A 24,555-nucleotide genomic window follows, 5' to 3' on the forward strand; every position below is an offset into this window, starting at 1 on the left:
GAGACGGCAGGACAGACCTTTATGGACCGTCCTGGCGGCCACTTCACAGGCGGTGGCAGTGAAGCCCCCAGACTCAAGTGATTTGGGAGCCAGGCTCAGGCTAGAAGCCAGGGGCTCCCGGCCCGCGAGCTGCCACAGGCCACGGCGTCTTTCTCCTGGGCCGGTGTGGCGCGTGGCGGCGGGGGTCCCAAGCATTGGCCGCCCCCCACGGAGGGCCGCAGCGAAGTCTTCCTGCCTGGAACACGACGTCCAGCCCCCTCTGGGAGCCGCCTGCCGGGGCCTGTCCTGCCCCCCACGCCCGGGGCGGTGAGGGGCCGGGGCTGTGCCCACGGGAGGCCGGGACGTCCCTCTGGGCCCCGCAGGCCGCGCAGCTACCAGGCCTCCCAGGGCTGGTGGCGGCCCGGGCGGGGCAGCCGCATGTCCTCCTTCTGGATGTGCTGGTAACAGGACTGTGGGGAGAGCGGGCTCAGGCGCGGCCCCTTCACGCCTCTCCCGGGCCCAGGGTGGACCCCCCCGCCCCTCCCTCGTCCTTTTAACAGGGGCAGCACCGGGGGGTCCCGGGGAAGGCTCTTCCTCTCACCTCCAGGGCTGTGAGCAGGAAGTCGTACAGGCCCCCTGCGTGGCTGGGGTCCATCAGGTCCCGGGTCAGGTGGATCTCGGCCCCCAAGTGCTGGATTCTGGGGAGTGACCCCTCCAAGAGAGGGAGGGGGAGTGGGAGGGGGGCAGTCAGGGACAGGCAGCTGGGAGGGCGTCCGGCTGGCGACCAGGGGGTGGGCCGTCCCCTCCCCTCCACTCCCCTCCCCTCTCTGGCCACAGCCGCCCCTCCTCTCCTTCCCCTCCCCTCCCCTCCCCTCCCCTCCCCTCCTCAGCCACAGCCTCCCTTCCCCTCTCCTGCCCTCCCCTCCCCTCCCCTGCCCTCCTCTCCTTCCCCTCCCCTCCCCGCTGCCCCGCGGCCCCGGCTGGGGAGCACAGGGGCTCACCGGGCACGCGCCGCCACGCAGGGGGCTCACCGGGCACGCGCCACCACGTAGAGCAGCAGCGGCAGCAGGTCGTCCATGGGCAGCTTGTGCTCCCGGCCCAGCACGCGGGACACAGTGGCCTCGATCTCCCTGTACGTCTTCTCCAGCACCTCCAGCTTCTCCCGCGGGTCCACCGTGGTGCTGCAGGGGCGAGTGGGCCCTTGGGCTCGTGCCACCGGACCCCCCGCGCCCCGCTCCCCGCCCCGGGCAGGCCGCACCCACATCATCTTCTGCAGGCACTCGGTGGCCGACAGGAAGCACTTGTCCCTGACCAGGGAGTGTCTCTGCAGGGGGGGAGAGGGGGGAGGCAGGTTGGAGGGGGCCGCAGCCCCCCAAATCTGTCACATCCCTCCCTCCTGGGGCTTGAGTCCCCTGCCACCCACCCCTTCCTGGTCCCTTAGCTTGGACCCTGCCAGCCACACCTTCAGCGGAGCCCTGGGCCCAAGGGCTGAGTGACCCAGGACAAGTCACAGTGCCACTGCGGGCCTCAGTTTACCCAAATGTGAAATGGGGTAACCGACCTCCAAGAGGAAGATAACCATAACAGCCGATGGCCACGGGGTGCCACCTGTTCTGAGTGCCCAGTCAGGGGCTCTCAGTCCCCTGAGGGTTCCTGGGCCCACCCCGTGGGCTCCTGGGTAGGAGGTCTGGGTGGGCCCAGGAGCCTGCCTTTCTAGCAGGTTCCAATGCTGGTCAGGCAGGCATGGAGAACCACTGCCCGCTCTGCCAACCCCAGAGGCAGCCCCTGCGTGGCCTCTTTCAGGGGACGCTGACCCGAGAGCAAGCACCTGGCCCAAGGCGAGGAGCCGGCAAAGGGGTGGACCCCCATCTCCCCTCACCCCTGCCCCTGCCTGGCTCCTCCACGGCCCCCACCAGCCACGTCGAGGCGGGGGGACCCCTGGAAGCCCCGGGCCACCTCTCGGCTGCAGCCCCGGCTCAGGCCTCCTGCCCCGCCCCCTTCTTGGTGCAGGTAATGGATCCAACCCTCACCTGATTGGTCGTTAGAGTGAGGTCCTTGAGGGGCCACAGGTGCCTGAAATTAAAAGGGTGGGACAGCGGGACGAGAAGGCTTTGACAGAGCAGGCCCCAACGGTGCCGAGTGTGAGTGCCGGGAGGGGAGGGAGGGCCCGGCGGCACCCTGCTGGAGAAGCAGCCCTCCCTGGCCCTGAACCACGCGCTGAACTTGGCGAGGACGAGGAGGGGCAGGACTCCAGCCTGGGGCCTGCGCGGGCACAGTCACGGCGGGCGCCAAGAGAGCTGGGGGGCAAAAACTGTTCCGGAGGCGAAGGCAGCCGGCGCAGGGGGCAGGGAGGGATGCGGCCGTCACTGCAGCCTAGAAGCATGGCAGCGGCTGCAACGAGGGGCAGGGGCCAGGGGGCGGGGCCGGGAGGCCAGCGTGGAGGAGGGGCACCAGGGCAGCGGGAAGGGGGGGGAGGAGAAGCTGGGGGGCTGCGGGCAGGGAGGCATCACCGAGACAGAAGGAGCAGGGTGTGAAGGTGCACGTGGCCATGGAGACGCGAGAGTGGAGGGACGGGGGCGTCCTCCAGGGGGCAGGGAGGCTACTGGGCACCAGGGGGCGGGGCATGGGCACCAGGGGGTGGGGCAAGGTGCCAGTGGGCGGAGCAAGGTGCCCGTGGGCGGGGTCATGGGTGCCAGGGGACAGGGACACGGGCACCGGGGGCGGGGACACAGGCACAGGGAGCAGGGGCAGGCACCAATGGGTGGGGATATGAGCATGAGAGGGTGGGGCATGGGCACCAGGGGGCGGGGCACAGGCAAGGGGGCGGGGACAGGCACCAGTGGGTGGGGATATGAGCATGAGAGGGCGGGGCATGGGCACCAGGGGGCGGGGCACAGGCAAGGGGGCGGGGACAGGCACCAGTGGGTGGGGATACGAGCATGAGAGGGCGAGGCATGGGCACCAGGGGGCGGGCACAGGCACCAGTGGGTGGGGATACGAGCATGAGAGGGTGGGGCATGGGCATCAGGGGGCAGGGCATGGGCACCAAAAGGGACACGAGCACCAGGGCGCGGGGACGCTGGGTTTTGGGCTGAGGCTGGAAAGGAGGCCCAGCAGGAGGTGCTGCTCCTGCATGTGGTGGACGCCCGCCTGACCCTCTCCTGGACTAGCCCTTTGGGGACCTCCCCATGCCCCCCTCAGTCCAAGGGCCCAGAGAGGGGGCCTTGCCGCAGCCCTAGTGGTGGGCACCGGGCAGGCCCAGCCAGGGGGAACCACAGCCAGGGTTCGGAGGCGGGCTCAGGACCCAGGCCAGGCCGGAGCGCGTCCAGGCGCTCTGCGGAGCTGCTGGGGCGGAGGCGCCAGGGCCCGCCGGGAGAGCAGACTCGGCTGAACGCTGCCGTGCTTGTCACCGCAAGCGGGAGCCAGAGGAACAGAGGGCGCTCCCCTGTCTCCTGTGTTGGAGCACCTAGATCCAGCCAGACCTGAACGCATAACCCCTGGGGCCTCCCAGGCTCAGGAGCGCATTCAGCACCCTTCCCCCTTTTTAACTGAAGCGCTTGAGTTGAGTCTGTGTTCTCTGCGACCCCAAGAGCCCTGGCGAACGTGGCATGGCGGTGAGGGTCTTACTTCTGCACTTCCAGGAACTCCAGCAGCTTGGTGTCGGGGAAGAGGCTCAGGCTGGCAATGCCCTGGCTGTAGAGGCCGTCCTCCTTCTCGTGAAGAAGCAGGTAGAGCGTGAAGAGCTCCGGGTAGAAGCTGGGCAGCACGAGGGGCAGCACCAATCCGTGCACCCGCAGGTCCCTGGACGAGAGCCCGGGGGAGGGGCACCGGGGTTGGCAGGGTGCGGGCCCAGGGGGTGGCGCGCTCTCTATGGGGCCACCTCTCAAAGAGCCCACGGAACCCCTGCTCCCCCAACAGGGTCCCTGCCTCCAGCCCCCTCCACGCCACCCTTCCCAAGCCCAGTCTCATTCGCTCATCACTCTTCCAGCTGGTAGCTGCGGCCGCCCACGCTCACTGGACGTTCAAAACCAACACAGCAGGTGGGGCAGGACTTGGAGCCCCTCCTGTCCGAATGCAAAGCCCCTGATGGACAAGTGACCCCAGCAAAGCGCTCAGCAGCCATCCTGGTTTGCCGAGCTCCCCAGGACTCCAGGGGACAGTTCTCTCTAACGTCTAGCCTTCCCTCCCCTCTGCAGCCCAGGGACAGAAAGGCCTGTCTGATCAGGGGCATCTCTGGGGCTGGGGTCTGAAGGCAGATTGTGGGGTCCAGTGTCCGGGGGCTGGAGGGGACAGATTCAATGACCCGCCTAACCGCCGCTCTCTGTGACCTCAGGCACACTCCGGCCAGGCCTCAGTTCTCCAATCTGTGTGCGGGGAGGAGGGGCCTGGAGGGCTCTCACTCTCCAAGCACCAAGAGATGAGGTTGGGGTAACGCGTTGAAAATAAAGGTGCTTCCGCTGCACTGGGCGTGCCCCTCCCTGGCTGCTCACGGGCAGGCGTCGGGTCACAAGCCAGGCTGATCCACAAATGGGCCATGAGCAAGACTTGGCCGACAACACGGGCCCCAACCATTCCCCAGGGGCACTCCCTGCCCCCCGAGGGAAGCCCCAGGAGCACAAGGCCTCCCTGGAACTAGGTCCGGCTGCACCCGGACAGAAGACCCTGCAAAGACCCCGGGGCCTGGGCTGGTCACCTCGTCTCTGCGTCTTCATCCTCCAGGGTCTGGCCCTTCCGCTGCAAGGCCACCCGCAGCAGACCCCTGCAAAGCAGAAGAGGGATGGCGCGCTGCCACGTCCCACGGAAGTGGGAGGTCCACTCTCTTAGTGCCACAGGAGAGCCCGGGGGGTTCTGCCTCTCGGAACCATGGAGCATGCCCTGCAGAGTCCAGCCTCCCAGACACAGCGTATCAGCACAGAGAATCCTCAAACCCCAGCAACAGAGGGAATGGTGGCAGCAGGGTTCCTATCTACAATATGTTTGATGGGGTCACATCAGTCCCAGTCCCAGCTCAGCCTGGGCCTAAGATGTGATCTGATTTGAGGATCAGGGCTCAGCCTGCAGTGGAGGTAGAGTTCCCTGGGAATCAGGGCTCAGCCTGCAGTGCAGGTAGAGTTCCCTGAGGATTAGGGTTCAGCCTGCAGTGGGGACAGAGTTCCCTGGGGATCAGGGCTCAGCCTGCAGTGCAAGTAGAGTTCCCTGAGGATCAGGGCACAGCGGAAGTGGGGACAGAGTTTCCTGGGGATCAGGACTCAGCCTGCACTGGGGACAGAGTTCCCTGGGGATCAGGGCTCAGCCTGCAGCGCGGGTAGAGTTCCCTGAGGGTCAGGGCACAGTGGAAGTGGGGATAGAGTTCCCTGAGGATCGGGGCTCAGCCTGCAGTGTGGATAGAGTTCCCTGAGGATCAGGGCTCAGCCTGCAGCGGGGACAGAGTTCCCTGGGGATCAGGGCTCAGCCTGCAGTGCGGGTAGAGTTCCCTGAGGATCAGGGTACAGTGGAAGTGGGGATAGAGTTCCCTGAGGATCAGGGCTCAGCCTGCACTGGGGACAGAGTTCCCTGGGGATCAGGGCTCAGCCTGCAGTGCAGGTAGAGTTCCCTGAGGATCAGGGCACAGTGCAAGTGGGGATAGAGTTCCCTGAGGATCAGGGCTCAGTCCAGGAACTGGCTGGAGGCTGGATTGGGGCCGAGGGCTGCGACCGGGTCCTCGCTCTCATCTCCCCACCCTCTACCCCTCTGTTCACTGACCAACCCTCTGGTTCCTCGTCACCCACCCTAGGGTGGAGGTACCACCTCTGCCCGGGTGCGGGGTGGCGGCTGTCCCCAGGTGCCACGGAGCTCACCTGTAGGAGGCCCAGAGCTCGCGGGCATGCTGCTTCACCTCCTCCTGGGCCATGCCCTGCAGGTGCTTGTTGGCGCCGACGCCTGCATAGGTGGCCTGGAAGGTCAGCGTCAGGGTCCGCAGCAGCTTCCCCAGGGGGTGCAGCGCGTTGCTCAGAGCCTGGTGCAGGGCGTCGACACGAGGCGCCTGACGCCCGGGGCTGGAGCCCGCGCGCCCAGACGAGGATCCACGGCTGCCCCCGTCCCACCGGCGGGGACCCCGAGGCCCCCACGGGCCGCGCCCCCGGCCAGCAGCTCGCCTCGGCCGCCCTCCCCGAGGCCCTCACCTTCCCCAGGTACTGCAGCAGGGCTCTGGGCTCCCGGTGCCGCAGCAGCTCCTCCAGCATCTCTTCCACGCTGCCCGGGCCGTCCTCATGGGGCGTCCTGGGCACCACACACGTCCCTCACCCATGCCTGGCCCGGCCCCTCCCCCGGGAGGACCCCCCGCCCACCCCGACACCAGCCAGCGGGCGCGTGCCCGCACACCCGCGCCTCACCTGTCGCAGCACAGGTACTCCCGGGACTTGCGCAGCTCCCTGGAGCTCTGCACGTGGAAGCCCAGCAGGCCCTCCTGCAGCTCCCCGGGGCAGCCGGCCTGCACGAAGTCCTGGAAGGGGCCGTACACGCCCTGCCAGCGGCTCTCCACGGGCAGGACACCCCGTCCCAGCTGCCTGCGCGGGGGCGGGAGAGACGGAGCTGGCGCACAGGGTCCAGAGCCGGCAAGAATGGGTGGGTGGGGCTGACCATGAAGGCTCCAGGAGGAGAAAGGAGGGAGGGGATCTACCGTGACGGAGAAGAGAGCCTGGGATACAGACCCCGGGAAGGCTGGAGGCAGGAAGGCAGCAGCCCTGGGGAGCTGGGGCCCCAAGTCCAGAGCAGAGCCTGGGCTCAGAGACCAGAACCCCAAGTCCAGGTTTCCCCTGTCATGACACCCCACTCTGCCTTCCCACCAGACCTGGAGGCGTGAGCCCCACTTCTTGAGGCTGAGTCCCCTTTGGCCGACAGGCCCAGGAGTCTGTGTCTGGGGGACGGAGGTCACGCTGCCCAATGGGGGACGCACAGGTCATCCCACACCTGTGCCCCCCCAGGCTGTCATCACGCCCCTAAGGTGTGCCATCCACTCCCAGCCCCCGGTGCCAGGGAGGGAAGCCCGTGGGGACGATGGAGCAAGCAGTCAGTCGCACCCTGTCCCCACATCTGCAACGCTGGGCGGCCAGGCAACGCGAGGACCACCCACACAGGCTCCCTCCGTGGTGCAACGCCAGGCCTTCCTCAAGGGACATGGCAAGAATCAACACCTGAACTACAGTTTTCCGAGGAGGAACGCTGTCCCCAAAGGAACAGAAGTCTATCGCCCTCTCAAATTCCCCACGACAGGGAGGACAGTGATGCCACTTGGTAAGTTTCCTTCTTCCCCTTGGCTGGCAGGGAACTCAGCCAGGCAAATGCTCAATCATAACTGCTGCCTGCCTTCCTTTTAAGCTTGTCTCCTACTTTTATTTCCTCTTTTACTGGTGTTTTTTTGTTTTGTAAAATACCTCATATTCTTCCTGGAAAAAAAAGCAGAGTTATCTATGCAAAGCCAGTAACTGGTATTTTTCTGTGGCATGCAGGTTCCTCGATTCCAGGAGTCTGAGTGGAAGGTCGTGTGCCTCCTGTGGCCTTCTCTGGGCTCGCTAACGTGCCAAGAGGAGGCGGAGACGAGACGCGCGATGAGCCCCGAGTCATCCCCCGGCTCTCACCGCTTGCAGGTGCTGCCCGGGTCCGGGGGGAGGGCAGCCGTGTCCAGCACGCCCTGCGCGTGCAGTCCTCTCCCTGCCCCGCCGCCGAAAGAGCCCTCCAGGGTGAAGCCGTTGGGGAAAGTGACCTTGCCCTGGAGGCCAGACGGGACACAAGGAGGCCTTCTGTCGGCCTGGCCGTCTGTCCAGTGGCCCCCCCATCCGGCCACAGAGGCCAGGGGCCGGCGGGTGGGCTCCCCACATCCATTCCCATCCGCCCCGCCCTGAGGGGCAGGAGCCCCCGAACGCTGTGCCCACCACCCAGTGGCTGCTCTGAGATGGGGGGAGTGGCAAGGGGGAGGAGACCCATGGGACAGAGTGGGGTGGGGACAGCCACCACCGTGGGGCTGGAGGGGGTCCCGAGGCAGGGGGAGGCCTGGGGGGCAGTTCCTTGCCGCATGGGCTTTCCCAGGCACAGCACCCTCCGGCCTCCACCCGTTAGATGCCGGTTGTGTCCCCCATCATTTCTAAACCAAAACAGCCCCCCCACTTCAAGGGCCCCAGGGGGACCTAACTGCGCCCCCCGGGTCAGCTCAGTCAAGGGGCGCAGGCACAGACCCCCGCCAGGGCCGGGCGCGTGTGCGGCGGGGGCTCGGGGGCCCTTACCCGCCCCGTGATGGTCAGGTCCCTGGTGAAGCAGCCCTCGTACAGGGAGTCATCTTCAGAGAGGAGGAGCCCGGGGCCCTGGGGAGGAAGCAGGGCGCGTCGGGGCTTCTAGGGAGGTTGGGGGCAGGGCAGGAGGGGGAGGGGGCACCGGCCATGGGCAGAGGGACCCGGGGCTAGGTCTGGGGCACCGCGGCCCAGGACCTTGTCCCTGGGTACCCTAAGTCCCACCCGGGGCCTCCTCACCGCCGGGGCCTCTCCTAGCACCTGGGACCCGGGAGTGCTGGACCCTCTCTGGAACCTTCCCTGCTTCCCCCTCACTGGCCTTGGGGCACATCTCATCAGGTGCCCGCGCTGCCTTGGCCACCAGGAAGCTCAGAGCCAGTTTGCTGTGCCTACTTATTTCTGCACCTATCTTAGGTGCCTTCTCTTGCCCTTTTTCCCTCGTTCCTTAGAGTCCTCCTCCAATTCCTCCCAGAACAGAGCAGGGCAGAAACAAGCCAGCCGAGATAACCAACATGCGCCATTGGCGCGAGCCCTCCTCCATGCGGGGTGCATGAGACAAGGCACGCGCCGGGCGCCTGGGGGTGCGTCTCGGCTCTGCCGTCCAGTCGCGTGCGACAGCGGGCAGGCCCTGACCCCCGAGCCCCGCGTGCGTCACGCGTCCACCAGGAACGAGGGCGTCGGCCTGCAGGGCTCCTGGGAGGGTCACAGGAGATGGCGCTGGGGGCTCAGCCGCGGCCAGCCGTCGAGGCAGTGGGCACCACCGTCACCCCACTGTTCCGCTGCGCCGCGATAAGGACTACTAACCTGGGTTACCGACGGGGAAACTGAGGCTGGGAGGGGCAGGAACTCGGCCAAAGCCAAGACAGGTGGGCGGCAGAGCTGGCTTCCTGCCCGGCTCCGGCTGCCCCCAGGACCAGGGAAGACCACTGCGCAGCTTCATGCCTGGGCCCGGGCACAGCGGGAAAAGCAGCTCAGGCCACACACGGGTCACTCACCAGCATCTTGTCCGCCTGGAAGGTGCCCTGGTAGGAGACACCCGCCTGGGTGACCACCACCCCCGGGCCGTGCCGCTGGTCAGCCTGCCACATGCCGATGTAGCGCTCGCCCCTGCGGGAGGAGGGGACGCGGCCGCGTTGATCGGGAATTCCCACACCGGCCGCACGCCTCGCCGAACCCACTCAGTTCAGACAGGGGCAGGTGAGGCTGGGGACCCCAGGGGGGAGTCTGCGGGGGGACAGCACCCTGGGCCGCGTCCCCAGGGCGGTGGCAGGAGGGGCAGGTGGAGCGGGGGTGCGATTCACACACGCGCAGAGCCAGGCGTGCGCGCCCCGGGAGGCGTACGGAGAGGCCCGTGGGAAGCGGGCAGCAGGGAGGCCAGAGGAGCCGGCAGGGCCTCGCGGGCCAGGCCAAGGACAAGGTCAAGTGGGAGGGCTGCGATGGCCAAGGGGGAGGCGGCGCAGGCCGGGAACACCCGTCCCTGGGGCCGGCCGCGGGAGAGGGCGCAGACGGGGTCCCAGTGCCCCAGCAGAGAGCCCGCGACGCCCCAGAGAGCGGGGAGCAAGAGGGGGGACCCGAGAGGCCCTGGGTAACAGCAGGATGGCCTGCTGACCAGAGGACCCCCCCACCAGGGTGGACTGCGGCCCGCGGTGCTGGGGAGGGGCAGTGGCCGCAGGGCACTCGCCTCTCTCTGTCATCCTCCACGCCATAGCCGCTCCTCTGGTCCCGCTCCCAGTGGCCGGTGTACTTGCAGGGCCGGGGGGCCTGCGGGGCACTCTCGAGGACCCCGAATCCGTGCCGCAGGCCCGCCTGGAAGTAGCCCTTGTACACCTCGTCGGTGCTGTACCTGCAGAGTCACAGCCAGCCCTGCCTCATGGAGCCCAGGCCAGGGGACGTGCCCAGCCCAGGGGACGAGCCACCCAGGACCAGCCCCCACACCACGGGCTGCGGGGTCACTTACTCACAGATGCCGTAGCCGTGCATGCTGCCTTCCCGCCAGTGGCACTTGTAACACTCGAACTTGTCCTCAGAAGCCTGGGGCACCAGGTGGATGCCAAAGCTGCCGGGCACGGGGGCGGGGAGGGCGTCAGCATGGCTGGGTGGTCCCGCCGCACCCCCCGCCCCGTGCCGCAGCCCGCCCCTACCGCGGGGCGCCTTCTCGGGGGACGGAGAGAGTCCCCCTCTTCCTCCCAGGGGCCCCTCTCAGGGCAGCCCCCCCTCCCCTGCTCCCGGGACCACCACCCTCCCTGACCTCAAGCTGAGAACCCCCCACCCATGCAGGGCCTCAGTTTCCCCTGTGTACACCGAGGGGGCCTCAACCAGGCGATTTCCCCGTTCCTGCCTGAGCTTCGGGGATCTGGTGACCAGGGCGGGAGGGAGAGCGGCCCACACCCTCCCACCGCCCGGCCTCACCCGTGCTCCAGGCCCCTGCAGAAATCCCCTACGTGGTTGCGCCCATCCGGCCACTTCAGGGTGCCCCTGGAACGAGGGGAGGTCCCAGCTTCAGACCGCCAGGCCCTCCCGGCCCCCTCGAGGACCCCCAGAGGGCCTCAGTCTCAGGCTCTAATTGGGGGCCTCCCCTCCCTGACTGCCAGGTGCCCCCCTGGACTTCCCTGGCTGAACACCCAGCCCCCACATGCCCCTTGAGCCCTTCTTCCAGCGCCACGTGGGGCTCGGCCCCTGCCGGGGGAGCCCGGCACCCCTGCTTGCTCACGCCGGTGGCAAAGGCTGGTCGGGGGCTCTCTACTGCCCCCGCCTTCTGACATGGGTTTTGCTCTTTGCCCCTAGGCCTCTTACGACCTTTCTGGAAGCAGGCCGGGTACTGGGAGCGCAACCCCCCCCCCCCGCCACGCGCGGTTTTCCCAGCTGCAGCAGGCAGGGAGCATCTATTTTAAAATCCGCCTGCCCTGCCCATGGGCCATGCCAGGCTCCCAGCCTCAGTTTCTGCAACTCTGAAATGGGCCAACAACCCTCCCCCAGGCGCCCGTGAGGCCCACGGAGAGAGAACATGCACCAGCCGTTTCTGCCCCACCGGGCAGGGCTGCGTCGGTGAGAACTGCCACGTCCCCTAAGACTGGTCGGCGCTGCAGGCCCACACCTGAGGCCTGCCCCGCCCCTAGCGCCACGGCATCGAGGTCCCCAGGCAGGGAAGCGGACGTGGCTCAACTGGTAGAGCGTCCGCCTACCATATGGAGGGTCCAGGGTTCAAACCCCGGGCCTCCTTGACCCGTGTGGAGCTGGCCCATGAGCAGTGCTGATGCGCACAAGGAGTGCCGTGCCACAAGGGGTGTCCCCTGTGTAGGGGAGCCCCACGCACAAGGAGTGCGCCCCGTAAGGCGAGCCGCCCAGTGGGAAGAAAGTGCAGCCTGCCCAGGAGTGGCGCCACACACAGGGAGAGCTGACGCAGCAATGTGATGCAACAAAAAGAGACACGGTTTCCTGGTGCCACCGAGGGTGCAAGCAGAAACAGCAGAACATGCAGCGAGTGGACATGGGGCGGGGGATAGAGAAAGAAAATAAAATAAATCTTAAAAAAAAAAAAAAGTCCCCAGGTGGACATGGAGATTCTGGGGGACAGACAGCATGCCCTGGTCAGTGGCTCTGGGGGGTCCAGCTTGCCCCCGTGAGGTCACCTATAGGGGCAGGACCGAGTACCTCGGCCTTAGCGGGGGTGCAGGGTCAGGACAACTCCAGAGGGGGGGTGGGGTCATCGTGCCTCCTTGGTGGGCCAGGAACCCGCAGGCCGGGGGAGCCTGCCTCGCCCAGCCCGGGCCCCGGCCACTTACTTGCCGTGCGGCCTGCCCCTGCACCACTCGCCCTCGTAGGTGGCCTGGCAGAGGCGGCCCTCCCCGCGGAAGGTGTACGCCCCGCAGCGGCAGGCGGGGGGCTCGGGCGGCCCCGGGCCGGCCCCCAGCACCGGGAAGTCCTTCTTCCCACGCAGGGCCTGGCACACTGCCTGGGCCACCTTCCACTGCCAGACAGCCTGTGAGGAGGGACACGGGGCGGGAGCCTGCGGGGCCAGGCCGCGAGCCTCCCGGCCCCCTCCCCCACTCTGTCGCCTGGGGTGACCTCCCCAGCTCCCCGATCTGCGGCCAGGGCCGGCCGGCCAGCCTGACCCTCCCCTACAGCCTCTGGGCCTGCCCAGGGGGCAGGAACCACCAGGTCCCAAACCTGGCTCCTCTTCTGATACCTGACCCCTGGCAGGCCCCAGCTCCCGCTGCCCTTGACCCCCGAGCCCTGGCAGCCCCTCCTCCTGCACCCGCGGAGCCCCTCCAAGGCTGCACATGTCTGCCCTCCCCTGCCCCCTTGCCGCCTCCCCTCACCCCCCACAGCCCACCCTCGCTCACCTGGCCCTGGGGGTCCTTGGCGCAAAAGGAGAACTCGTCTTCAGGTGTGACGAGGCGAAAGGCACGCCTGGGTGGACGGAGGCAACGCGCAGGCTCAGGCCCTGCCCAGCGTGGGGGGCCAAGCCCTGAGGTGGGAGCCCACGGAGGGGATGGCTCACCCGTCCTGCCCAGGCTCCAGCCACAGCAGCTTCAGGTCAAAGGAGTGGACGCTGTGGCCCTGGAGGACGAGCGTGGGGTCAGCAGGAGCATCGAGTCGGCTGCTCATGGCACCGCTGGGCCGGGCCAACGCAGGCACCGGGCTGCTTAGGCCGGCGGGCCAGCCCCGAGGCCCCGGCATGTCTGCCCGGCCCAGCCCGCGCCCTCCCGTCCCCTCTGCCAACCAGAGTGGCCTCCTGGAAGCACAGCTCCAAGGCCGTCGGCCCTGCCGGAAACCTCGCCACGCCCTGCTGCGGGGGTGGAGGCCTCGGCACTGAGCCTGACCGCCAAGGCCTTCCTGGCCCGCTCTGGACTCTGGGCTCTGGGCCCTCTTCACAGCCCCACGTCACAGCCGCACCTTCCGGGGTTGCCCCAGACGCTCCTCAGCCTGAACCTTTGCTTGGCTGCTCCTTCAACGCCGTGCCACCCCGCTCTAAGAGGTGGCCTGAGCGTCCCCCTCCCACCTGGCCCGGGGCAGCTCGGTCACGGCCCCGGTGCCGCAGAAGGCTTCCCGGAGGAGGAGGCAGCAGGCCTAGGCACAGGCCGAGAGCGAGGGTGAGTGAGGCAGAGGAGGCAGCAGGTGCAAAGGTCCAGAGGCAGAAGGGCTTGGAGCGTTCAAAACCTCCTGGGCGCGTGTGGAGCACAGAGTGCAAAGGCAGGAGTGAGGAGGCTTAGGCTAACCGGGACAGACCCCAACCAGGCACCAGGAGACTCAGGTCCCTCCTGGGCCTCCCGACCACAACAGCAGGGACTTCCAGACTGACTTGCTAGCGGGCCAAGGAGTCATAAGGGTGCCGCGAGGGCAGCGCACACGCAGGGGACCTGAGCACAGCCAGGTGGCAACGGCCGGAGCCCGGCCGGCTCCCTCCTGAGCGCTGCAGAGCAGAGAGCCCAGGCCCTGCGCCCACATGGTGCCGCGCTCCAGAAGCCTCGTCCAAGCCCCGCGTGGCTGGTCCAGGCTCCCCGGCCCCCGCAGGCCGCCCACGACCTCCCGCGGGCTCCCCTCTTGTCTAAGGCAGAAGGGTTCTACTTGCTGTAGGACCAACTGGCTGACACTTATCCTCTGGTAGTTATTTTCTGTGCATCCCTGAAACTAACAATTTTCAGATAAGGAAACCGAAGTGAAGACGGTCACCGAGGATGCCAGCTGGGAGGGGCTGAAGCCGGGACGGGCGAGGGCAGCGTCCTGCCGTGGCCCTTGCTCCTTCCGGAAGCGCCCACGGCTCCCAGCTGGCCGCCCGCAGCCCAGCTCTCTGGCCTTTGCCCCCGGCCAGCTCTCCAAGGCCAAGTTTCGCTCTCAGGGGCTCGTCCCTTTTCCACCCCTCCTCCCACCAGCCCCCAGGCAGGCCTTGCTCCAACCTGCAGCAGGACGAGGGCGTCATCAAAGAGCAGCACGCGCTCAGCCCGCAGCGGCGCCACCGTCACGGGCACGTCCTGGCTGTCTTGTAAGAGTCGGTGGGCAGGGGTGCAGAGCACATCCTGGGGGGGTGAGCAGGCCCAAGGCTCAGCACCCCTGCCCCGGAAGCCGACGGCCGCGCCACCGACGGCCGCACCACCGACGGCCATGCCGCCGCCTGCACCGCCCTCCACATCCAGACCCTTCCCGGAGGCCGCCCCCTGCAGAAGTGGGGTGACTCCCAGGACTCCCGCTGCAGGGCACAGGGGGTCCGAGGCTGGGGGTCATCCCTGGCCACTCGCACAGGGCAGCACAGCTTTGCTTCGCCTGCCCCGCGCTGTCCCTGCGCACGGCCCCCACCGAGCGCCCACAAATTCCCACCCGGCCTTCTGCAGTCACGTCTCCCCCTGGCAATGCTTGTCCACCCTGCCTGTCCTGCCACTGTCCACTGGCCTCATCCCAGGGCTCCCTGAGGACCACGCCCTCTCCTCGCTGCAGAGGCAGCACCCGCCACGGGGGCAGCGATGCAGGGGTGCAAGTGTTTGGTGACACCCCCCCCACTCTGGGCGTGGCCCGGCTGACCGCGCCTCCCGACAGCCAGCCGGGAGTGCCAGGCAAATGGGTGAGGCTGGCTCACGGAGGGACCCGGAGCCACCAGTGTCAGCCACCCGCTCCCTCTCCTGACGGGGAAACTGAGGCACGGAGAGCGACGCAAGCAGCTCGCACCCTCCGCAGGCCCGCGTCCGGGGGGCAGCGGGGAAGCCCCTTCCCTAACCGGCCCTCAGGCCCCGAACTCACACTTAGCCGACCGCCCAGGGTGGGCCCGAGCGCCTGCGTGGCCTCGGCCTGGTCCAGCGCCTGCCGCATGAACAACTGGAGGTCCCCGAAGAGCGCGGCTGCCCGCACCACCAGCTCCCGGGCAGGATGGTGCTGTGGGGTGGCCGGTGAGGGGTTGTGCGGCCCTTCCCCGCCCGGTGACGGCCTCCCCGCCCCGGCCGCAGCCGGTCAGGAGGCCCGAGACCCGGCGAAGTCTGCCCCTTCCTCTCTGAGGGCGGCTGGCGCTCCTGCTCCCCCCAGGGGGTGGGCGTGGGGGTCCCCCAGGGGAGTCAGGACCATCCCTCACACCCAGTCCTCACCGGGTCTACCGGGGCAGGGCTGTGATCCACTAAGACCACCAGGCAGACCCACGTCTTCCGATGCCCCCTCACCCTGGCAGGGCCCCAGGGAAGTGCCGAGCCCCCCACACACCCCCGTGCCCGGGCCCTGCCTCTGCTTTCTAACGGCTCCCCCGCGGGCGGCAGGCTCTGCCGGGGGCCGGCACCCACCTCCCCGACGGTGTCGCTGAGGCTGAGCAGGAGGAGCACGTACTGCTGCAGGTGCTGGGCGAGCGGCTGGCGGAGGACCTGGGCCAGTGCCGTGCCCGCGGTGCCCGCGGCGCCCTCGGAGCCCGTGCCCGCCAGCAGCTGCCGCAGCGCCTGCCGCTGGCCCCGCCAGTACTCGCTGGGGGGCACACACGCCTTCAGGCTCCCCGCCTCTGGTCCAGCCCCCCCGCCAGCGCCTCCCTGCCCCGGCTGCCCCCTCTCCCCCGGGCCAGCCCCCAGCCGACACGGCGGACCCCGCGGCAGGGTCTGAGTAGGACGGGACAGGCCGGGCAAACCTTGGCTCTGCGCAGGCATGACCCCCCTCCCCTGCCTCCAGGCTGCCCTTATCAGTGCAGGTTAGAGCGGGAGCAGCGCTCCAGGGGGGCCACGGGGCCTCCGAGGCTTCCCCTCCCAGGCACCCCCACCCCCCAGAGGCCCGCCAGCCCACCCCGACTCGCCTGCTCCTCTTGACCGCCTTCTGGAAGGCCTGCACCACCACGCAGCCCGTGTAGGCCTCGATGTACCTGCAGGCAGCGCACCGGAGCCCTGCAGGTGCGGCCCGCGCTCCAGACCCAGGCTCCTACCCGTGGGCTCCCCAGATCCCACCCCCCCCCAGCGGCTGTGGTCCCCCTGCATGGTGGCCTGGCTCTGGACGCTGGTGACCCCCAGTGCCGACCCAGCTAGACGGTTCAAGCTTGCACTTGGGGAGGCCCCAAAGCTCTCGAGAGGGCCCGCCTCCCCGCTAACCCCCCGCGCCCAGGCAATGCGGACCCCAAGGGAGCCCCAGCCCCGCGCTGGCCCTTACTCCACGTGGGCCTGCAGGATGCGGTCGGCGCCGCGCAGCAGCAGCAGGCCGTCCAGGCCGACGGCGTCGGGGCAGCGCAGCCTCTCCCGCAGCGAGCGCAGGCTCTCCTCCGTCACCTCCCAGAGCTGCTGGGAGCTCCTGTGCAGCTGCTGCAAGAGCCGCAGGCACTCCCGGGCCCGGGCATCCGCGGGCTCTGGCGCTGGGGCAGGAGCACGGCCCCGCTGTGAGGAGCGGACGTGGTCCCCCCACCTCCCCGGCAGTACGGAGGCCCCAGCAGCCACACGAGGGCCAGTGGCAGCCCACAGCCCTGCAGCCGCGTCCCCACCCCTGAGGTCCTCGGGACAGGCCTGGAGTGGAGGTGTCCCCCGGCTTGGTGGAGAACGGGCAGGCTGGAAGAGGGGGCAGTGTCCACCTCCTCACTGAACAAAGCTGGTAAGCCAGGGATGCAGTGTACTGAGACCCCGAGAGCTCTGGTTTCTTGTCCTTGGACTCCCAGGATCCAGAATGTGGCGTTCAGAGGGTCACCTAGCCTCTGCCACTTCACAGACACACGGGGGTCCCGAGAGACAGGGACCCGATCTTCAGCAGTGACATGAAACACAGACACCTGCCTTGCAGGTGGGGCCTGCCCTGGCCCCAGCAGGTGCCCTGGTGGGAGCAAGACGAGGAAGCAGGCAGAGGGCGGCTTCCAGGCCTGTGCCCCGGATGGGGTGGGATTTGGCCTGCATGTCATCTGGGTCTGGCCAGGACACGGGTTCCCGACATGGCCCTTCAGATCCCCGGGAAGGGGGCAGCCAACAACCAGGGCCAGGGCCCAGGTCCATCAGAAGACGCCACACCAAGTACCACCCCCCACCTGAGGTTGTGAAACCTGTGATTCGGGGGCGTGGTAAGGAAGGAGTCCTGGCCTTGGGCCCGGGCCTGCCGTCCCCACCACTGGAGACCCCGGACTCACTGGCCAAGAGCAGGGGCTGAAGGACGAGGCTGCTGACACGGGCGAGGGTGGCTGAGAAGACTTCCTCCAGCCGCAGCAGGGCCACCTCCTCGGGGCTGCACATGGCCAGGGCCTCCTGTACGGGACACAGGTTAGCGGGGCAGGGTCAGCCCTATCATTTTCAGGACGGGTTCCTGGAAGCCAGGCCCGTGGCCACTCCTCATCGGCACTGAGCGCCGAGCCCAGGGCACCTGGACTGGCCGCTGATCTTGTCCTCCTCTTTGCCTTTAGGCCCAGCTAAAGGGAGCTGGAAGAGCGAGAAAGAAGGCTTAGAACCGCAAGGAGGGCATCTCTTTTCTTTTTCTCCAAAGGTCAGACACTCCTCGAGTCCATTCTGGCCTGCTCCAACACCTACTGCGGCTCCCCAGTGCCCAGGGTAACATCTAGTGGTACTTTGATTACTCTAGTGGGACTCTTCTCGGTTGAGTCTCTGGAGACAGGGATATGCTCTCAGAGGGGTCCAGCCTTGTCCTAGAGGCTGTGACTTGGGGCTCCCGGTCATCTGACAGGGCTGTGCAAGCAAGGAGAGGCCTGTGGGAGGAAGGGGAGTCTGGAGGCTTCCTGCCGGAACCACGAAGGCTGGGTGGAGAGGAAGACACCGCACGCAGATAGGGGGACGCAAGAGCACAGGCTCCGGGCGTGCGGCCTCCTTTGGATGCCCCCCGCCCCGACCTTGGGGCTGTCCCTTGGGGGAGGAGGTTTCCTGCCGGGTGACCTGATCAGGCCTCTGAGGCTGGGAGTGGGAAGGCCTTTTGGCCCAAGACCCTCAGGTCCAGCCTCTGCCCGGCTCTGGCACTCGGAGCCTCTGGAGTTAGGACGCTTGGGCGGAGCCGGGGGCATGGCCAGTGGGGCAGCCGATGACAGGCAGCGGGCACAGGCCCTGAAGAGCAAAGGGAAGGGGTCCCAGCCTCCCCGTGCCCTGCCCGGGGCTGCCAGACCCCACAGGGCCCCCAGGCTCCTGGCAGAGCCATGACTCGCAGGGAGTTCGCTCTGGGGTGGAGTGGGGCGGGTGCCTGGAGCTCTGGCCAAGTGCCTGGCCCGGCATTCCTGCCCCACCTTTCCTGCTGCTTTGTGGGGGGGGCGGGGGCAGGAGGGAGAGGCAGGAAGGGGAAGGCGCGCAGCTCCGCCGCAGCCATCTTCTGTGCCCAGGCGGCTCCAGCCCCAGGGAGGCGGGGGCTTCCCGGTCAACGCAGGGGAGCCCGGCCCAGGCTCCAGGTGCGCACGCCCACCTGCCGCTCGCTCACGGCTCCAGAAACTGGTGGACCAGAAAGGCCCCCCAGGAGACGACCTCAGCCCTGCGTCTGGGCTGGGAGGCACGGATGCCAGGGGAGCGGAACGGGCAGTGGGAAGAAGAGAACCCGCAGCAGGTGACTCGCAGGCTGGGAAGGGTGAACCCCAGCACCCCGGCCGAGGCCACCCCTGGAGAGGGTCTCTCTGCTCAGACTCTGCCCACCTCTCCCCGACGGGGCTGGCCCCTGCCCGGTTCTGACCGTGGGGCCGAGAATGGCCGCGGCCCTGCCTGGCTCGTCCACAGTCCTGCTCCTCTCTGGGCTTCAGTCACTGCCTCTATAAAATGGGGGTTCCTGGGGCCCCTCGGGGTGAGTCCCACAGACCCAGGCTGGCAGCCGGTCACTGGGGGACCTCTAACCCTGGGAAACTGAGTCATGCCATCCTGAGGAAAGGCCAGAGGCTAGGCCCGGCTGGTGGGGTGGCGGGAAGGTTGCATTTGAGGCTGGGGGACAGGTCTGGGGGTGCCCAGGGGATGTGGGCATCATCCTGGAGTGAGAGGGCAGGAACAGGCCAGGCACAAACATGTGGCGTGTGCACCTGGGGGGAGGGAGGGAGGCGGTGCTGAACCTTAACCGGAGGGCGACCCAGCAGGGGTACTCCCCTCCCAAACCCCCAGGCCCGCCCCCAACCCACCTTCCTCTGGTCCAGGACGCAGCCTCCTCACCCGCTCCCTCCCTTCAGCCCTCAAGGTTACTTTGGCAGCAGGCTGCACCCAATGTACAGATGGAGAAACTGAGGCCCAGGAATGACAGGAGGGCTCAGAGACACCCTGTGCCAGAGGCTTGGTCCCAGGCCTCTGGCTCCCAGCCCCATCAGTCTCCCTTCAGCTCGCTGGCTCAGAGAGGCTGGGCCACTTCCTGAGAGCACACAGCAAGTTCCCGGCAGGGCCTAGCCTGCTACCTTGTTCCCAGGCAGCCTTGAAGCTCACTGTCGGGCGGGTGAGGGCAGAACCCGCCAGCCTTGGCGTGCCCAGGTGAGTCAGCTGCCAGTCCCCATGGCGATCTAACCAGCAGCCAGACCTGCTCTGGCTCCTGCATTCCTGGGCCCCAGCCACTCTCGGGGCCCTCCTGGAGGGTCACCTGGGCCTCCCCCTGCCTTCTCTCAGGCCCCTTGGCCGCACCCTGTCATGGCACCCACTCTGGTATTTCCCGGCCTGGACAGGCAGGGAAGCTGTACCTGCTGCTGTGTGATCAGGGCCTGGGGGTGGACAGGTGGGGGAGGGCTCGCGGGGGGGGGGGCGGGGGGGCAGGGGGGCCTGAACTCGGCCTCCCTCCGCCTCTCCGAGGCTCCACGCTTCCTGCCCAGGGCGCACCTCCTGGCTCTTGCCCTGCCCGGGCCCAAGAGCCACCACAGTTCCCAGCCCGCCAGCCGGCCCAGCCTCCAGGCACTTCCCGGCGCCGGTCCCCCCGCAGACGCCCCTGCCCGCAGCCGCCCTGCCCGCAGCCCCCCTGCCCTCAGCACCCCCTGCCCGCAGCCGCCCTGCCCGCAGCCCCCCTGCCCTCAGCACCCCCTGCCCTCAGCACCCCCTGCCCGCAGCGCCCTGCCTGCTCTCCCCCTGCCCTCAGCTCCCCCTGCCCGCAGCCGCCCTGCCCGCAGCCGCCCTGCCCGCAGCCCCCCTGCCCTTAGCACCCCCTGCCCGCAGCCCCCCTGCCCTCAGCACCCCCTGCCCTCAGCACCCCCTGCCCGCAGCGCCCTGCCTGCTCTCCCCCTGCCCTCAGCTCCCCTTGCCCGCAGACCCCTGTCCGCAGCTCCCCCTGCGGGGCTTCTCGGTCCTTCCGCCCGGAATCGCCCCACGCCCCCTCCTCGGGCTGCCTCGAAGAGGGCTGGAGGCCCCGGGGCGCGGTCGCAGGGCGCCCCTCGGCCGCAGGCGGGCCACCTTGGGGCACAAGGGCGGCGCGGCTCGAGCGACGAGCCCGAAAGCCCGGGGGGAGCTCCGCAGAGGGTTGAGGCGCCGCGGGGAGTGCCAAGGCGAGAGCCCCCGAGCCCCACGAGGGGGGCACGAGCGGTGGACCCTCCACCCTTACCTGAGCGGGTGCTCCGCGCGGGGCTCCAGGGAGGCTCCGCGCTCACCGCCCGGCCCCGGCCCCGCCCTCGGTCCCGGCCCCGGCCCCGCCCCGTCTCGCCCGGGCCCGCCCCCGCCCTCGGCCCCGCCCCGGCCCCGCCCTCTGCCCCGCCCCGTCTCGCCCGGGCCCGCCCTGGCCCCGCCCCGTCTCGTCCGGGCCCGCCTCTCGTCGAGCGCCTCTGGGAGGCGGGGCGAGGCGGGGCGAGGCGGGGCGAGGCGGGGCGGGGCGGGGCGGGGCGGGGCGAGGCGGGGCGGGGCGGGGCCGGGCCGGCCTCCTGGGAGGCGGATCTCCGCGTCCGTCTCCTCGAGGTCTCCTTCCTGCGCCCTCCAGGGCCAAGGCTCCTGGGGCCCAGCGAGGCCAGGCAGGGAAGTGGGGTCTTGACCCCTCCGCGCCCCGCAAACACACGCCCACACGCAGACTCCCCTCCCCTCCTCGCTTCCCCTGCAGGGGCTCCGAGCAGCGTGCGGGGGGAGACCTCGTGCTCCCGGAGGCCCCCGCCCTCCGACCCAGATTCTCTGCGGGTTTGGGGCGCACTGCATGAGCGCCCCGACCTGTGCCGAGTCACCGAGGCCGGCTCAGGGGGAGCACTGGGGGGTCGGTGAACCCCGCCGCGGATCGAGGGTGCGCCGAGGCGGCCCCGCGACCCCCTGGGCCGGCCTCCCGCGGCGTCGTGTGACCTTGGGGACGCCCACGCTTCACCCCCTCGTAGGTCCGGCACCGCCCTGCGGGGTGTGCAGCCAGCGTGTCGGCGCCAAGACCGGCGACCTTGGAGAAGATGGGGAGGGCTGCTCCCGACGGGGAGGGACCGCGGCGCCAACCCGTGTGCCCCGCCCCCCCCCTTCCAGGAGCGCCCCCTCACGTCCCACGGCCCCCAGCGCGCCCCTTGTAAGCCTGAGAAACAAGGCCCAGGTCCAGAGATGGGCGAGGGCAGAACGGGGGCCCTTGAGTTCTGCCAAGCTGACCCAGCCCCAAGCAGGCTGGAGAATTTTCAGGCCTCGGGCCCCTCCTGGTGACCGGCAGCCCCCCAACCCTCCTCGTGCATCCTCATCCTGGGGAGCCCTCCTTTTCCCCCACCACCCCACACCTCAAGTCCTCTGCCCTAGCTCTGGCCTCCTGTTGCCTGCACTGCCCGCACCCCAAGGGGTGGCCACCCACAGGCCCTGCCTCCCTGGCCCCTGCCTGCCTTCCACCCAAAGGCCTGCCACCCCAAGCCAGGCACCCTGCCTGACCACACTGTCCCTGGGGCCCGAGATGCCTGCCTGCCTCACAGGCGAGCTCTGCGCCCCCTGGTCAGGGGTCAAGACTTTGGGAGGATCCCTCCGTCCCCCACCTCCAGGTTCCAGGCATGGGGTCCCCCTTCCCTGCTCACATCCCTGATGGCCTGTGTGACTGTCCCCACCCCAGGTCTCCGTGGGCCAGGCACAGTTGCTGCCCCGGCAGGTGGAATGGACCTCGGGCTCCACGCTCGACGCAGGCCTCCAGAGGCTTCTCTGCGGGACCCCGGGTGTCTGCGGGGAGTGGGGAGCAGCAGAGCCCGGGCTGGCCCCTGAGCCTCACGGGGCCCTGCTGGAGAAATGGCCTTGAAGGCACCTTTTGTGGGGCGCCCCGGGGCCATGGTGGGGGGACGGCCAGCGTCCTTCCAGGATGAACAGGGGCCCCCCTGACTGGGTGGGAGTGAGGCAGGGGACCCCTGGGGCTTGGGAGGGAGGGCCAAGGGCTGGAGGGTGACTTTGGCCACACAGGGAGAGAGAAAGGTTGTCCAGGAACGTGTGGTCTCGCCACTTGGGACAGACAGGAGTGGGCAGGGCGGGGTCTGAGCAGGCCGAGCCCTGCTGGTTTGGCTGGGCATCCCCGCCGGCCCTGCCCACTGCCCGGCCCTCAGGTCCTCATCTGTTTGTGCTGCCCGGGCTCGGGCCCCTGGGGCTCCTCCCGGAGCTCAGACTTCCTGCTCCGGCGCATCCAGGGGAACCGGAGAGCTGCCTGAGCTCTGGGTTGGGGGGCGGTCTTCTCCCACCCACTCCCCATTCACCGGGTGGCCTCACAGGCACTGCCACACCCCAGCAGGGCAAGACCTGCCCAGCCCCTCTCTCAGCTCGCCCTTGGCTTGGGGCCAGGGGGTAGTGCTGCCACTGGGGCCCCCGCCCTTGGCCCCTGCAGCACAGCAAGGGCCCCCGCCCAGCCCCCCATGGATGTGCGCACACGCACGATGACTCCATAATCCCAGGAATGCGTGCACGCGCATTTGTGCCGCCCGAACGCACGGGCAGGGCCCCGGGTTGTCCAAGTCTGGGCGGCTGGGGTGCCGTGTACATGGGGACACGTGGGCAGGTCGTGTGCTTTGCACACACACTCACGTACCGCTCCAGGGAGCACACCCGTGTGTCGGCGACGCCAGTGGCGCTGGAGACCCCGCTCACGCCCAGGCACACCATCGGCGTGTAGAAGCGCGCGTGCGCCCAGCTCCGTGAGAGCCCTGGATGCCAGCCTGGGCGCACCCGGGAACCCCCCCCGCCTGGGCCCGGGCCCGGAGCTATTCTGGGCCAGGCCCGGGGCCAAGGAGGTCAGGGCCAGCCGGCTCCCAGCAGGCCCTGCGCTGCCCCGGCTCGGGCTGCCCAGCCCCGCCTCCCCAGCCGGAGTCCCAGCAATCCCAGCCCCCGCCTGGCTCTGAGTCGGGGTGGGGGGGCGACGGAGGCGGGGGCAGGGGGGCCGGCCCTCGCCCCTACCCCCGGCCTCTCCAGAGCCGGACCCAGAGCCCCAGACGTTTTGGGTTCCAGGAAAGAGAGTCACAACTGCCTCTGCCAAGGTTGCTAACCCTGCAGGAGCTAAAAATAGCCCGCGGGAGGAGCAGGGACTGGCGGGCTCAGGTCCACGCAGTGCCCGAAGGAGCGAAGGAGCGTTGTCTTCCAAGGAGCCAGGCTGGGAGCCAGAGGAGTCCAGAGCTCCCCGCCTCCCCAGATCTGATGGGGGTGGGGGGAGGACTGGGGGTCTCCCAGGTTCAGAAACAGAACTGGCCGTGGGCAAAGGCCTGTGCCCCAGGTGCTGTGTGAACTTAGGTAGGACCCAGCCCCTCTCTGGGCCTCCATTCCTCATGAGCAGAGAAGACAGAGATAAGAGTCATGCCCCATGCCAAAAAGCATCTTTGAAAGGAAAAGGCTTTTGGCGTTCAGGGTGTCCATCTCCCCGTGCTGTTTAGTGTTGGAGAATTGCAGACAACCTACATGTCCATTGACTGAGCAAGGTGTGATTGGGTTTTCATTCAGTGAACTATTACATGGCCTTTAACAACAGTGCCAGCAGTAATCGTCATGCGTGGCATTTACTGAAGGCCCAGGTGCCGTGATACTGTAGTTCTATGCATTTTACAGATGAGTGGCTGAAGCTCAGAGAGGTTGAGCAGCCTGCCTGAGGTCTCACAGCTGCCACTAGGAACACGTCTCCCAAGTCTTAGTGTAGTTTTCTGCTTCTCTTTCCTTTTCCTTTGTAGGTCAAGCAGTCCCAACCAGAAATGACCCCGTGCTCCCGCTCACCCAAAAGCAGCCACTCACACCTGTGTCCCCCTTTTGCCGAACACCCAGCGCCATGACAGCAAACATCCTGCCTCTTGGAGAGGGACATCCTGAAACAGGCGCCCACCCTCCTCCACCTGCTCCCATCCCCCCAGGCAGCCCCAAGCTAAGCAGGACTTTTCCACGCCCGAGAGCATAGAAAGCAGCCCTCTGCTGTACAGGGCGGCTGGAGACCCACTTCTGACCCCCCCACGCTGGCGATTAATAAACTTTCTGCCTGAACTTTGGTCTGTCTCCAAGCCTCATTGAACCGGGGTCTGACACCTCTTGAGCATTTTTTTCTTTATTTTTAAAGGAGCTTT

General features: G+C 68.4%; 1 protein-coding gene and 1 long non-coding RNA gene across 3 annotated transcripts; one reads left to right on the plus strand and one right to left on the minus strand.

The window, feature by feature from the left end:
- On the minus strand, positions 1-23,145 carry ALS2CL (ALS2 C-terminal like). 2 transcript variants are annotated; one of them, XM_058288763.2, is made up of 26 exons: positions 23,046-23,145; positions 17,296-17,410; positions 16,341-16,539; positions 15,994-16,059; positions 15,500-15,674; positions 14,973-15,104; positions 14,138-14,257; positions 12,742-12,800; positions 12,584-12,650; positions 12,023-12,219; positions 10,650-10,715; positions 10,198-10,296; positions 9,922-10,083; positions 9,236-9,347; positions 8,238-8,315; positions 7,596-7,726; positions 6,351-6,524; positions 6,141-6,237; positions 5,817-5,974; positions 4,673-4,738; positions 3,607-3,780; positions 2,010-2,052; positions 1,242-1,303; positions 1,011-1,160; positions 581-677; positions 1-449 (listed from the first exon to the last, which is right to left on the minus strand). In XM_058288763.2, exons 2-26 carry the CDS (start codon positions 17,396-17,398, stop codon positions 372-374), a joined length of 2,865 nt encoding a protein of 954 aa, XP_058144746.1. In that variant the 5' UTR covers positions 17,399-17,410; positions 23,046-23,145; the 3' UTR covers positions 1-371. The 2 variants fall into 2 exon arrangements, with proteins under 2 accessions (XP_058144746.1, XP_058144747.1); XM_058288764.2 differs by lacking the exon at positions 23,046-23,145 and adding an exon at positions 20,649-20,731.
- Positions 18,425-24,475, plus strand: LOC131276167 (uncharacterized). The gene is made up of 3 exons (XR_009183650.2): positions 18,425-18,701; positions 19,306-19,597; positions 24,172-24,475. It is a non-coding gene; the product is annotated as an uncharacterized lncRNA (long non-coding RNA).
- Positions 24,476-24,555: the final 80 nt, after the last annotated feature.

This window comes from Dasypus novemcinctus, chromosome 26 (assembly GCF_030445035.2).
Source record: "Dasypus novemcinctus isolate mDasNov1 chromosome 26, mDasNov1.1.hap2, whole genome shotgun sequence".
Taxonomy (NCBI): domain Eukaryota; kingdom Metazoa; phylum Chordata; class Mammalia; order Cingulata; family Dasypodidae; genus Dasypus; species Dasypus novemcinctus.